General features: G+C 33.1%; 1 protein-coding gene across 2 annotated transcripts in view; it reads right to left on the reverse strand.

The window, feature by feature from the left end:
* Window positions 1-14,877, reverse strand: part of LOC107446398 (protein tyrosine phosphatase domain-containing protein 1-like) — a 102,578-nt gene that overhangs the window by 18,850 nt on the left and 68,851 nt on the right. The window contains exons 3-5 of one of the 2 annotated variants that reach the window (XM_071184464.1): window positions 3,497-3,599; window positions 2,614-2,760; window positions 831-911 (exon numbers count right to left, since the gene is read on the reverse strand). In XM_071184464.1, the coding sequence (XP_071040565.1) occupies window positions 831-911; window positions 2,614-2,760; window positions 3,497-3,591 (323 nt within the window). In that variant the 5' untranslated portion in view covers window positions 3,592-3,599. The remainder of the gene's footprint in view (window positions 1-830; window positions 912-2,613; window positions 2,761-3,496; window positions 3,600-14,877) is intronic. The other variant, XM_071184465.1, reaches the window with a different exon arrangement.

Genomic DNA, 14,877 nt, shown 5'->3' on the forward strand with positions numbered 1-14,877 from the left:
GTAAGTCAATAGATGGATCTGCTAACTCAGAAAACTGTTTTCAGTATTAGCACCTTCTTAAACAATATTGTGACTAAAAGGCCTGGTTTCTTAGGACAGGACGCCGTCAGCTGGAAATCAGCGCTAACCTCTGATTGGTCCATTTGTGAGTTTGATAGTATTGGTCATCGAAAGCTCATCTTGATCTACAATTGCCGTCCAACTCAACTGTAATTGGATTACAACGTGACGTTAACCAGAAAAGCAATGGTGGACAACATCCAACAGTACATTAAAATCAGCCAAGATTTTGATTTTGACATTAAACATAGCTTCTTAATTAAACATAGCACTCTTCATTTAGCTCAGCTATAATGTGTTTTTTCATTATTTGTGCTCTAAGACACTGGTTGACAATAACAAAATCAATTCAAATATNCAGTCTGAATTCTTACATTGGAGTGATGATAGTTCTTGATAGTTCTAACAAATTTATTTCTGAGAAACTATGATAGAAACTCCTGATAGTTCAACATGAATAAACCATCAAAACAAATTGCTGCTCTTCTGTTGGACCATCATAAATCAGTCCGAATTCTTACATTGGGATGATGGTTACTTATGTTGGTTATCATCAAAAATGTAACGGTTCATGATGGAATTATGGATGGTTATCATCAATATTATGTTGGTTCATTGATGTAAAACTATCAAACATTTTCACTTGGATATTGCAGTTGGAACATGAGCAATAGTGACTCAATGATAGAGCGTTTGTCTCCCAATGAAGCGCCAAATTTACGGGACAAAGGTGCAATTTAATTTTTAAAAAATAAATATTATTTACTTACTCGCGAAACTGTTTGATGATTTTGTACTTTTCGATGATCTCCGTAGATGGGCGAGCCATCGTCACAATCTCCTCCGTGACCCTTCAAAAACAACAGCAGAAAAATGTAAAATTTTTTAATATTATTCATGGGTTCAACATACAAATGAGCATACAATTTTAATGAAATATGCTTGCCAACACCATTGGTCAGCAAAAGTTTTAACTTTCGAGTATTAACGAGTCAGGATAAAATAGTACAGAATTTTCTACTTCCTCAAATCTAATATTTAAGAATAGAATATAGAAATGAATGATTGCTGCATTCTGCTAACAACAACCAGATATCAAGCCTTACTTGCTTACTTGCTAAAATAAATAACAAAGTAAGTCAATAGATGGAGCTGCTAACTCAGAAAACTGTAATGTTTTCAGCATTAGCGCCTTCTTAAACAATATTGTGACTAAGTTAGAGAACAGAATTAAAATTAAAAAAAAAGGCCCGTATAAATTCATCAGTTGAAATGATCAACAACAGAAAACGCTATTTTATGATTTTTCCTGTTAAAGCGTAATCCATCTTTAATGCAACTAAGTTTGAAATGTGATAAAAATTAAAATTATGGTTTCCTAAAAAATGCAGCAAATCGTACATTTTTAGCTCCTTATAAATTAACTTAACTAATATTTCAATTGCTTGGTATTTTTGATCATCTGGTAGAATGATATGGAAGGAACCAGTTTCGTTGCAGTAAAGCTACCAGCCCCTTCAGAACCATGATTTAAAAAAAAATTAATCAAACTATCCAGAAAAAAATTTATAAATAAAAAAGTAGAAAAATGAATCAGCAGATAGCAAGTAAGCAAAGCACAGACGATAAATTTAATTTTAAACTTATACGGAAATACTTCAGTGTGTGATGACATTTGCGACAGGTTCTCTCTCAAACTTTTTTTTAATGAATTTATTTAAGAAAGGAAAAAGCAGGCAATATTTAAAATAAAATGACACAGAGATGCGTAATATGAAAAAAACATAGGACTTCATATCCGAATTTATTTCCAAGGTACTTCGTTTTTGCTTCAAATATTAAAAATGTACGAACACTCTTTGAGAGCAACTGATAAGGTTATAAGAGGAAATTCATTTTTAGATCGGTACTTCAAGCGGGCAAAAAAGAGCTACTCCTGTTTCAGAAACATCCAAGAAACGAAAAAGAAGACTAGTAACCAATTAAATACATACTGGTCAAGTCCGTTCGTCTGAAACATTCCTTAAACAAAACCTACTGGTCTCTTATAATAAGATATTTATATGCAATAAAACTGCTCAAAAGGTTACTTGAACCGAATTTCTAACACTTCTATTAATTTTTTATTATAAATAAAAACTTCGACCTTTGCGAGTAAATCCAATTATTATTTTACATAGACAATCACCTTGTAAAGGCATACAAACAAGAAAAGTGTAAAAACACTTTCAGATGATAACATTATACCAAATATTGTCCAAACATGTTGAACATTGTATCTCAAGAGGATAAGGTTGTAAAATTCGGTGAATTCAAGTGAAACCATTTAAGTATGCTAACTAGTAGCATTAAAAAATTTCATTCTATCGACGCCTTTTTTTTTTGTGATTTGATATTTCGGAATTCGATTATTAGTTTCTCGAAGATTTTCCACGAAGCAACGAAGATTTCGTCCAATAGTTTTGTATACCAAATATGGTTTGAAATTTCACATTAATATAGATTACTGCCAAATAAGTTATACAGCAGTAGTGTTTGTTACAAGCAACTTACCAAGATGAGAAAGTACCCATGATTGGCATATCCTCCTTTTGCCAGTATGCTGCTCCTTCGTATCTACATCTTTTTCCAGGACAAAACACTGCACAGTGAAAACTTTTAGACGAACTCTGACGTAATTTCTCCGAGAGAATGCCATACCTATTCGAAACAAAAACAGGGTTGATAAAGTTGAAAAATCAACGTATGAAGAGTTGTCCAAAAATTTACGAAAGACTTGAAGATTTGTGTAATAAAATTTTACTATGAAAAGAATGAAATGTCAAATGAGCAAGAATGCCAGTGGGGTTGCCGTAAGTTTTGGTGTAATGAAAAATAGAGCGCTGCACATAGGAGTTATATATACATGAGAACGGAAGTTCGAATCCAACCGGCCGAAGACTCCCCTTGTAGTAAATGGTGACTAGTGCACATTAAACTTGTCTGGTCACAAAGTCTTTCATGTTCCCATAATAAATTATACCTCTGTGGGTACTAAATTACATATTGATCGTTCTCTAATTCAGATCAAAAATACGATCTGTGGATGACTGCATGTGTGCGCTCTATAAACGGGTGTGGTAGAAGTTGAAATCTCGGCCATAGATGGCGCCACTGGAAAACAAGAACAATGGCACCCCTTCTGCTCTAATGACCGATGACAACAGCAACAATGATTTTCTCTACTTTGGTATAAAATACGTGGTTTGGGATATTAAAAAAAGGAAAAATAACATAGCTTGATACAGACGCTGATTAGTTTCCGTCACTTTTCTCTTTCGTACAACGACGTAACTCGTTAATGTTTCGGTTTATTTAAATTCAGATGTCGTAACTCGCTAACTTCGTGAGATGCAGGAACTCTAGAAGAAGGAAATTAAAAAGTTTATATACTCACTGTACAGGAGGTAGTGTGCCTAGAGCAAGAGTCTGCGACCCAGTAAATTTCACTGGTTTCAAATCTTCCAAGTTACACTTTGGGTCGGAGCTCATGCTTCATCCTATAACAAATATATTTAGTGAGTTAAATAATTCACAACAATAAAATAATGAGTTAAATGCAACGTAAAAAGAAATAGCTTTTTTTACATTTGGAAAGAAAAGAAAGAGAATGAAAGAATCAATAAATCAGTACAGAGAAACACTACGAAATCCTGCTCAAAACTGAAAAACATACACTGACACAATTGAAGAACTTAGTGGAAGAACCAGGTAAGTAATATTTTTAGAAGAATTAATGACTCAGAGAAAATAACATAAATCAGTTACATCAATGTGTGTATGTTTAATGTAACAGTTATTTATGCTTTCATTTCACTCTTAAAAATTAATATACATTAGTGTTTAGTATACTTGGATGATTTTTCTTTAAAATCAAGCAGTGGTAAATAAAATAAGGCAAAGAATTATTAGTGTCGTCTCCGAATTAATTGGTAGTAAAATAGCTCGGACGCCACTTTTTGTCGTATTCTGATTGCAGCCTCTCTGAAAGTGTCACTTACCTGGTTTTTCCACTAAGTTCTTCGATTCATAACGATAAATAATTTCAATATTTTTATTTATTATTATTTGTTGCTCTTTTCGATGATTTTACGTTATTAAAATGAACAAAACTCGTTTGTCGTAGTTTATATCATCAAAATAGAGATTAACTGTATTTAGCATCACTTAGCATGATGCTATTGCTCGCGGTCAACTCATGATACTCAAAATTTGCCATTATCAATGTTCTGCGGTATACTACTCCCTTGCAAGGGGAAAAATTCTCAGTGTAATACTTTATTCCTATATTAGTACATTTGGATTAGGATATAACCCTACAACATTTGAGTTTTGTGCAGAATACATTTTTTTTCAAATCTATTTAAAACCAAATTCAAAAAGAAAAAACAACAGAATTTTTGAACTGACTTGATAAGGAGCATGGCCATTTCTCTATCTGATCTTTAATTATTAGTTTAAAATATTCATAAATAGTTGTGTAAAAAGTGTCTTTTAATTCTAATCCATTTAAATATTAATACACTATTTTTGCTATCCCAGGAAAAAATATTTTTTGAAGCAATAGAAAACCCGTTGTAGAACTCGCATAAAAACTGCACCATCTACCATAATACTAGTGGTACGTAGTACCATAATACAAGCGTCATCTGTGTAGGAAGATTTTCTACAGTTTCCCTAAACGAATTTCAAATATGAATAGTTAATTTTTTTTATTTCATTGAATGCATATCACCAACATTAGTTAAGCATCATTGTTGCCAATGACGAGTTTTTATGATTCTTCTACACGAATAAATACATTTACTTCATTGCATTTGCTTTTTAGTGCATAGTTTATTTCTTTAATTTCAATATGTATAAATTACTTACATTAATTAACCATCATAGGTGTCAATAATAGTATGGCGACTTTTTCCTAAGCGAATTAGTATAACTTTCCCATCAATTTTTCCTTTGCGTAACTAATTTATTTTTTCATTTAAATTACCATTGATTTTAATAAAATATTTCGGAAACACATTTTAAAAGAATAACTATAAAAAAAAGGTATCAGATAACTTTAAAAATAGTAATTTGGCGATGTAGTCTACGATTGTTACAAAATACCTCTTTATTCTTTTGATCAAATAAAGCTATAAGCTACACTGAGGTTATCCTTAAAATATGTTACTTATTGAATAATCTATATTTAAATTTTAAACAAGGACTAAACGCTTAACCAATTAGAATTTTTCTTTTCCTAATCCCACACCAACAGCTCGTCGTAAAATGATCTAATGTTGACAGTGACCTTCATATTATCTTCGAATTATCTGTATGACAAATGTCATCGCTTTTGGTTTTAGGATTCAAGAGTCAATGAATGTCACGCACACAGACAGACATTCATTTTTATATAAATAAAGAAAAGATTATATTAATTTGAGTGAAGTAAACCGGAGACTTGTTGTTGTTGTTGTTGTTTCTTATCCTCTAATTGTCTGACGAAGTCAGACAAGATCCAGTAGGTTGTTGACCCTCAAAAAGTCGATGACAAGAAGTGGAGAAGAATATAAGTCCTCCTTGGAAAGGCCCAAGCTGTCGATGATATGTTCGGCTGAGGCCTGCTGGGCTTCTCATTTGGAGCAGACTGCATAAGTCTTTCATCCTTTAAAGTACGAGAGACTATTCGTGTGTCCACTTGCCAATCTGGAAATAGCTGTTTGAGATGCTCTATCACCTATATGAACAAGTGAAGAGCCCTTTTCCTTGGCCACATACCGATGATGAGAGGGGGGATCCTCCACTTTTTTGATAGATGGCTTTTGGTTTTGGATTGATACTCTGAAAAGGTAAGGGCTGAGGACGAAGATGTTAAATGACTACTGCCCTCCTTGGCCAAGCGATCCGCTTGCTCATTTCCAAAGATGTCAACGTGGGATGGTATCCACTGAAGATGAACGTCGTGGTGCTTTGAAATAAGTTGGAGTTTAAGAAGGATGGAGATGCTTGTTTTGTCTCCAACTTTAGTCCAGTTGTGTAGGTGTTGGAGGGAGCTGCGACTGTCCGACAGGATCCAAGGATCTCCGAAGTCACTCTCGTTGATTATAGCATCGATACCCTGTTCAATTGCAATTAATTCACTTCGAGAGACTGAAGGGAAATCAGGATTACGGAGACAGATGGAGTAATTTTGCCCAGATTTTTCAATGAAGACGCCGCTACCAGCTAGGTTTCCCAGTCCACTACCGTCTGTGTAAATTACCGGAGACTTAAGCTTTTCGACTATACTGCTTCAGTCATGCATCAAAAATTACACGAAACTATGGCAGTTGCCATGACATTAGGAGCTGACTTAAACCCAGATAGCAAAAAAACTTTATATTTTAACTCGGCAAAAACGTTTTAATGTAAACCTAAAAAAGTTTGTTATGCGGTTTACGTGTGAACCTTTTAATCTTAAAACTAGATCTGCGACAATCTGTTCTATTCTACGCTAATCCAAAACCTTTGAAAACAACCTTCTATATAAAGACCTTAAATCGAGATTGACTTAGGGTTTTCAAGCGTGAAAAAATCCTTTAATAAAGCTAGGATAAAGGTGAAAATAATCCTGAATCCAGGTAATTATAAGGTTTCTTTTCGCAAAATCTTGGCTACTCAGCTACAATAAACCTTGTCTTGAAATTTTAATGGACAATACAATTTGATCCTATCACTAGTATGACGTCTACTAAACCGTTATTATGGACCCTAAGTGACGATATTACCTAAAGGTCTGGTTTCTTAGGACAAGCGCCTTATCTGGGCGTCAGCGGAAAGTTGACGTAGAACTGACGACAAAAAAATACTTTTTTGTTAACTTATCGTGAGCAGTCGGTTCAACGCAGACATTATCTCTCATTGCGCATGCGTTAATAACGTAAACAAATACTTATTTTGAATTTGTATTGATTTTGTTATTGTCGACCAGTGTTTTAGAGAACAAATAATGACTTTGTCCAAGAAAAAACACATTATAGCTGAGCTAAATGAAGAGTGCTATGTTTAATGAAGAAGCTATGTTTAATGTCAAAATCAAAATCTTGGCTGATTTCAATGTGCTGTTGGATGTTGTCCGCCATTGCTTCTGTGGTTAACGTCACGTTGTAATCCAACTGCAGTTGAGTTGAACGGCAATTGTAGTTCAAGATGAGCGTTCGATGACGTATACTATCAAACTCACAAATGGACCAATCAGAGTTTAGCGCTGATTTCCAGCTGACGGCGTCCTATCCTAAGAAACCAGACCTTAAGTGACAATACTTCTTAAAAATTGTTTTAAATTTTTTTTAATCCTTTTAGGATGAAAGGTCTGAAAATGCAATATTTTTGATTTATTGACAATAATAATTTAGTGACAATAAAAAAAATTCCGGCACAAGGTTGTCATAAAGTTACGCGCTTTCTGGGAAAGACAGCGCAATTTATTTAATTGCAAATGACTAGAAAAAAAATAAATTAGAAAAGTTTAAATTTTTAATACACCGATTTCTTTTTAGTTCCTATTAGAAGATTCTATTTAACTTTTATTTTAAGCAAGTTTAACATCTGATAAAAGAAACTTTAAAAAGTTTTGAATTAATAAAACAGATTTTACATCATAACATATCTTAAATCTTTTCTATATAAGTTATCAGTTGAACCAAAGATATCACTCCCATCATAGCCGTAGTACAAATATCTAAATTACTGGCTAATCTACATCTTAAAATATCTCGTAATCTTTATACAGTGTTTCAATTGCAAAATATGGGCACATGAAACCGGTAACAATATTCATGATTAAAGTTTTATTTGTGATATTGTTCTTTAATCTGATCAATTTCAAAAGATATTAAACTTAAAATCATTTATTCTTGATTTTTAAACCCCTGAATGTTTATCAGCTTAAGAAGATTAAAGGATTATTAACCAATTAAAGGATTTTGAGGTTGTGGGTTGATCTTGCACCTGGAATAATGTTTGAATGACTGATACATTATCGACAGACGTAGTAAGCCATATGAGATGAAAATGACATTTGTTTAACAGAAAAATGCGTTTTATTGAGCATTTGGGTGTAAAAGGGAAAAAAACGCAATTTATGCATATGATAAAAAGAAATAAAAAGGGTGCTTCCTTGAAAGAAAATCGTTTTAGTAAGGGGTGTAGTTTCCCCAGATTGCCAGCAACGTTGTACACTTTTGAGACTTCGAGTCAATGAGGTTATTAACGAATGGCTGGTGTACTCTGTTCTACTCTTCCAAATCGAGCTCTTGGAGAGTTTGGGGGTATGCTTCAGCAATTCATCAGCCTAGAATGTCCTAAACATGCTCTATTGGGTTTATGCCCAGAGAACACGCTGGCCAATCAATTCGTATGATTCCTTCCTCCAAAAGGAAATTATTCACCAAGTTATCAAATTAACCACCTGCAATTGTAGTTCATAAACATGAAGTCACGCCGGATTGCTGCAGCGTAAGGGACTGCAATAGGTCTCGGGATCTCATCCTTATATCGGAGACCGTTCAGAGCTCCATTTCGAATTATATGGAAATCGGTACGAATATCAATAGAGATGCCAGCATAGACTATATCACTTCCCTACCGAAAAATCTTACATTTTCATGCACGAACGCAGGATTGTTTCTAGTTCCACACTCCTTCCGAATAAAATTATGCCTATTATCAGGACGGAAAAAAGGATATTGCGCCGTTCATTTCTCCTCGAGTTCACATGCTCTGTTACCCACTCCCGGCGAACGCGACGGTGACTTGCCGTTAACGTAACACACACCATTGGTTGGCGAGCATACATACGTACAGCGTGAAGACGTTTTCGGACAGTATGTATCGAAACTGTGGAGCCAGTAGCCGAACGAAGGTGTTGTTGAAAAAGAGTGGCATTCATATTTCGTTATCTTCGAGCCTTCAGCGTTAAATAACGGTCTTCATTAGGTGTTGTCGCACGTGTACGCCCTCTCCCTGATCTTCGGCAGTCTCCAAAAGACGGTTCCAGATCTTGGAAATCTCACTTTGTGAAACTCCAATGGCTCCTGATACTTCGCCTTGTGTTTAGCCCCCTTCTAACCAGTCAACAACTCTCCAAGCTTCTGATTCTGTTAAATGAATTCGCTGAGACACCGTACTCATCGAAATTTTAAATTGAAAACCCAATCAAATTCGCTGCCACCAAATGGCGTCTTCAACGTCAAACACAAAACTTGTATGCGGTGAAGTTTGTGAGTAAGAAAAATTTGCATTTATGACTCTCTCCGTTGATTTTATGCAAAAACAATTGCTTATACAGTTATTTTATACGACTTACAATATCCTTTGATTGTTTTGAGCAGAGTATATCTTTTTATTCTTCAACAAAAGAGCTAATTTATCATTCAAATAAAAATTTCAGCAACTCTACACAATACTCAACCATGGCCAAGCACCTAGCTCTGTTCTTCAGGGCTTTCTTTTAGCTGCTATGGTAGCAATGAAACGCAATTTTTGACTCTAGCTAACCATTCACTGCCTGCATCCTATTGTCCAAAAACAGATATTCGGAATTATTTGCAACATTATCGTGTTGGAAACTTTGACTTGGGCCACCAGTTTTCTCTCAAGAGGTACTAAATAGAATTTTTGGATTGTCGACAGATTCCATACAGCACTGAGGGAGAGACTAGGTTTTGTTATATTATAATACCATTCCTGAAACTTGCCCACATAATATATGAGCTTTCACCTTGCTGTATAAAGGAGAAGAAATCTTTTACTCGTGCCTCTGTGATAGCGTGCGAAACTGTGTGGGTCATCTTAATTTTTTGCTTTGTTTTCTATTCCCCTTTGCTTGTGGATAGCTTTTGACAGGGGCTACTGCTGATTTTTTAAGCAGCAAATTTATGGTAGGACATATAAAACGAAACAGAAAATGGGGGGGGGGGAGAAAATATTCTCTAAATGGACAGCAATGGGGAAGCTCATAAATATTATGGGAAGGCCTTCAGGTATGGTGGCAAACTTAGACTGGCCTTTCTCTCAGGGCCGAACGAAGACTATCAAATAATATGAAATTCTAGAATCTCATATGCTGACATTTGAAGTGAGAATTGTCAACTAAAGTTGGATTTTCCTTCGAAAGAATGCCTTCATTAACCTTGCAAATTCTTCAAAGTGGTGGTTTTGGGATAATTGAGTGCGTGTCATGAATGACATAACCCATATCGTGATAGAAACCTCCAAAAAATGGTGAACGGCTATTCTTAGTTAGGCAGCATAAGCAAAACCGATTCCGAATGGAAACTAACAAATAATATGAAATTCTAGAAGCTCATATGCTGACATTTGAAGTGAGAATTGTCAACTAAAGTTGGATTTTCCTTCGAAAGAATGCCTTCATTAACCTTGCAAATTCTTCAAAGTGGTGGTTTTGGGATGTAAAGTCGGAACCATCCTGGACCATCAGGGATCATCATTGATTGCTGGTCCATGAGAGTCAAACTTCTCCTGATGGTTAACCATCATAGTATTAAAGCAACATTTTTCATTATGGAATGATGGAAGTTTGTGGGCATATCAAAACTCATGAATACATAATGGGAAATGTAGGATGATGGTGACCGTCAAATGATGTCTGACCACCATGAATCGCACTGAAATCAAAATTAACCATCAAAATTTTTTGATAGGACCAAACAATATCTTTTTTTCTGAACATTAAAATGAATATAAGGCTACCATGTGGGTTGGTATGCGGACCAAATGACAAGTGGAGTTTCCTAAGTAATTTAAAAGTTACTCTTCTAAATTAAAAGAAAGAAGTTTCAAAAATAAGTAATGATTCAGATAAAGTTATTTTGTAAATAATTTAAACGATCATTAACTCTAAGAATCAAAAATAAGTAATTTTCTGCTTGAAAAAACTTTTCTTTTTCCTTTTCCGTAAAAAAAAATGGTGCTACATCTTTATCTATAACAAAAGTCATTTTCCTTTTTTTTATTAGTTTCCTCTCCAACCTCGTTTACAACAATTCAGACAATTTTGGACAACCAATCAAATCCGATAGTCACAAATCATCCGTAGTGTGCTTCCACCACCAATGCTCCCCGAATTCCGCTCACAATTTTCCCGGATGACGATAAACGTGATCCACTTAGTCAACAATTAAGTAAAAGAACTTAATTTAAATCCCAAATTCCGTGATCATTTATTACATCATTTTTGACCTTAATTTTGTTTTAAAGGAATGCAATCGGGGGAAGGTCCAAAATTTCTTTTTGAACAACAAAGAATAATTCTGATAACAATTCTTTCCGAAAAATAGCTGTTTGGACTGTTGCCACGCAACTACAAAACTCACACGCAATACACAATAGGTGGGGTCTAAATGTAGCACATTTAAAGTAAAAGGGTAGCAGGAAGGGTAGGACTTAAAGATAAATATTGATCTCACGCGCCTATTAGCTTCGCACGCAACTAACAAGTGGTCTGTGTTCTGCTCTTTAAACGAGAAGTACACAAATAAAAATTTAGATTTGGGGGTGTTGAATTCGGAGGGCTTTGCTACAAGATTTCAAAAACAATGTGATATTATTTAGTTGTTTGTATCCGAAAAGAAATAAACAAAGTACTCAAGAACTTATTAGCATCAAAAAGAAAACTATTTACTTCTGAGTTATCTAAAAAACAAATAATGTTTTGTCAATTTTATAAATATCCGTCATAAGCATTTAAAAATAGATACCGAAATTGAGGTCATAATAATAATGCTTGCATAAATAAGCTATTTTCGTCAATCCATTATTCAATTACAGAGAAAATCTATTATTTTTGATAGGTTACTGACTCAGAAGTTGATCGAACTTTCTTTTTTTATTCGAAATCATGATTTAAAATTATTGCTGATTAAGAAGTCTTGCAGCATTCTTTTTTATTCAAAATCATTATTTATAAGGTGTTACTGACTAAGAAGTTAATAAATTTTGAAACAAATAAAAGTTAGATTATTTTTGTAAAAAAATATCACTGCCTGTAAAGTTGAACTTTTTTTAATCCGAAAATCATTGTTTAAAAAACTATCACTGACTAAGAAGACGATCTAATTTTTTTATCTAAAATAATTATTTAAAAGAAATCACTGCCTAGGAAGTGACAGCACAATTTAAAAGAACGCATTTATTTAAAAAAATATTCTAAGGAATAAAATAATGAAGAAAAATAATATAAAAATACAACAGATAGAAGTTAATTAACTTTCAATTATTATTCTTTCATTCTTCTTTAAAGAGCTTGCTTATAATTTTAAGGTTTACCTAAGTATCTACGCTAATTTTACGCTCTCTACGCTGACTTTGACTAAATAATCAAATTTTGGACTTACACTTAAAATAAAAGAATTTAAGTGTATTTCCCAGAAACGATTTGAATTTTGCTTTTTTCTAAATAACAGAAAATGATTTTAAAAAATATTTGGCCCATCCCATGAAAGCGGGGAAATTGTTAGTCAATTTTGAAAATATTTTGTATCTGTGTTTCGTTTTTATTAAATTTAACCCTTTCGAAGGCCTTGGGAAGTATACTTCCTACCACTTTTTTTAACACTTTTAATTTAGGTTTCCATTTGTTAATAACTTCAACTTTCTTGAAGTGCGTTTGAATAAAATTGGTAAACATTTGTTAGTTTGAAAAAACGTATAAAAGTTATGAAATACATAATTTTTTTTAAGCTTGTAGCATTTATAAAATGTATTTTATAAATAAGGAAAAATAAAAGTCAATAAGTAATATATGGTCGTGCTAAATATATTTACCACTAAAAAAATTGCTTTTTTATAAACTAAATAGGTTTTTTCTTTCTTATATCAATTATTATTCTTAAGTCAATTTCAATTCAAAAAATACTTTAATTTACCTTTACTAGAAATAAATGGCCCATGAAAGGGTTAACTCTGTCAAATATTATGCTTTGAGTAATAAAAGTTTCTCGCTTATGTTACGGCAGCATAGCTACTTAAAAAGGTTTAGAAATAACTGCTGTTAGCAGACAATTTTGCTAATGTTTTGAACTAGTTTTGATATGAAATTTTTAATAAAGAAAAGGAAATTACAGTTTTGAAGATAGCTTTTTAGTGAAGGTAAAAAATTAATGAAACAAAAAACAATAAATATTCTACTTTATTAATACTTTTATGACAGCTTCTTTTTTTAAAAAAAAATACTTTTTTGTATTCCAATTCACTTAAGATGAATTCAAACGAGTGTTAAAAACGTGTCTAAGAAATTGAGATGACTTTAAGCAGAATGTTGCATTTACTTTAATTAGTTTAAAGTTTAACGTTATGAATTATAACATTACATCTTGTTGATGAAGTTCAATGAAAAATAAACCGAATTTTCATCCGAATTAAAATTCAAGAAGTTTAGAAATATATGAGCTGAGCATATAAAATATAAATAATTAAATTCAAAATTATTGTTAAAAGGAATAAGAGAAATAAAACTGGCATTGCATTAGCAAAATGAAATTACGTGATTTTTCCCCAGTTAATTTAATGAATTTGTCATATCGAGTATTTTAACATCACGTCTTATAACTCAACTAAAAACATTAATTTTTTCCTACGAATAAAATTCAATTAGTTTAGAAAATCTCATCGAGAAATCATAGCATTAAATTCGAAATGCGTGTTAAAATGTAATAACGAAAATATAGACAATTCAATAAAATGGAATAGTATTTTCAATGCTTTAATGTCCTCATCAAAGAATAGTGACGAAATATTCGAATTATTGATCGCGAATTTCTTTGAAAACTTTTAAAAATAACTTTTAAGTACATAATCACGCAAAAATACCCGAAATCAATACTGGAATTAAATACAAGCAAATAACTGGAATACAAGCAAATTCATTGAAGGCACGCGAAATTGATTGTCGCTTGCCTTTGAATTTTCCTATATCCAGTCTTATTTGATGCCGAATTGAATAATTGAAAAAAAGATATATTCAACATATTAAAAAAAGTAATTACAGATATTATATATTTCACGATGTAAAAAGAGTGTGAAATGAGCTTGAAACGAAAAGAAGCTTATTCGCAGCTCCTGTGATATAAATATTTGCGTACCGGCAAAAGGTGTTATAATGCGAGACAAAACTATTCTGTTTGTTCACATTTCGAGTAAATTTAAAATATATTTATAACACGCTAGTATTGAGAGAATAACTCTCACATGAAAGCTCATTCTAAAAAAAGCTCTCTAGAACATGCACACTACATAATACAAAAAGAAATTTGCATTGTTGCCATATATGCCTTTCCCCTTTAAGAAAATTGCCTAGTAGCCATAATTTTACGGACTATTAGCAAAGTTGACTGTTTATTTATGTGGCCATAGTATGTCTTGAAAAAATAAAGAGCACAGTAATTCTAAGGTGCATATCCTGTGTTGTGTTGTGTTGGTTACAGCATCAGATTACGAATTCAAAGATCGGGGGTTCGATCGCAGCTGATCTGTAAGAGCATCTCTCTTGCGTTACCTCCGCATTGATGTCAACGAACATGCGATTTTCTCACTACTCGATAGATAGCAGCACTATACCACTACTTTGCTTCGTTACGAGGTTCGCCTTGATTCAACAAACAAATTACTTTCGTTGTAAACAACGTCAAAGATCGAGCTGTAGGTATCTTTTATGAGCATGATGTTAATTTAAGGCTTGTGGACACATACTTTACAAGGAAAAAAAATTAAGTTCTGAAACAACGTCAAAACCGA

This window comes from Parasteatoda tepidariorum, chromosome 8 (genome assembly GCF_043381705.1).
Source record: "Parasteatoda tepidariorum isolate YZ-2023 chromosome 8, CAS_Ptep_4.0, whole genome shotgun sequence".
Taxonomy (NCBI): Eukaryota; Metazoa; Arthropoda; class Arachnida; order Araneae; family Theridiidae; genus Parasteatoda; species Parasteatoda tepidariorum.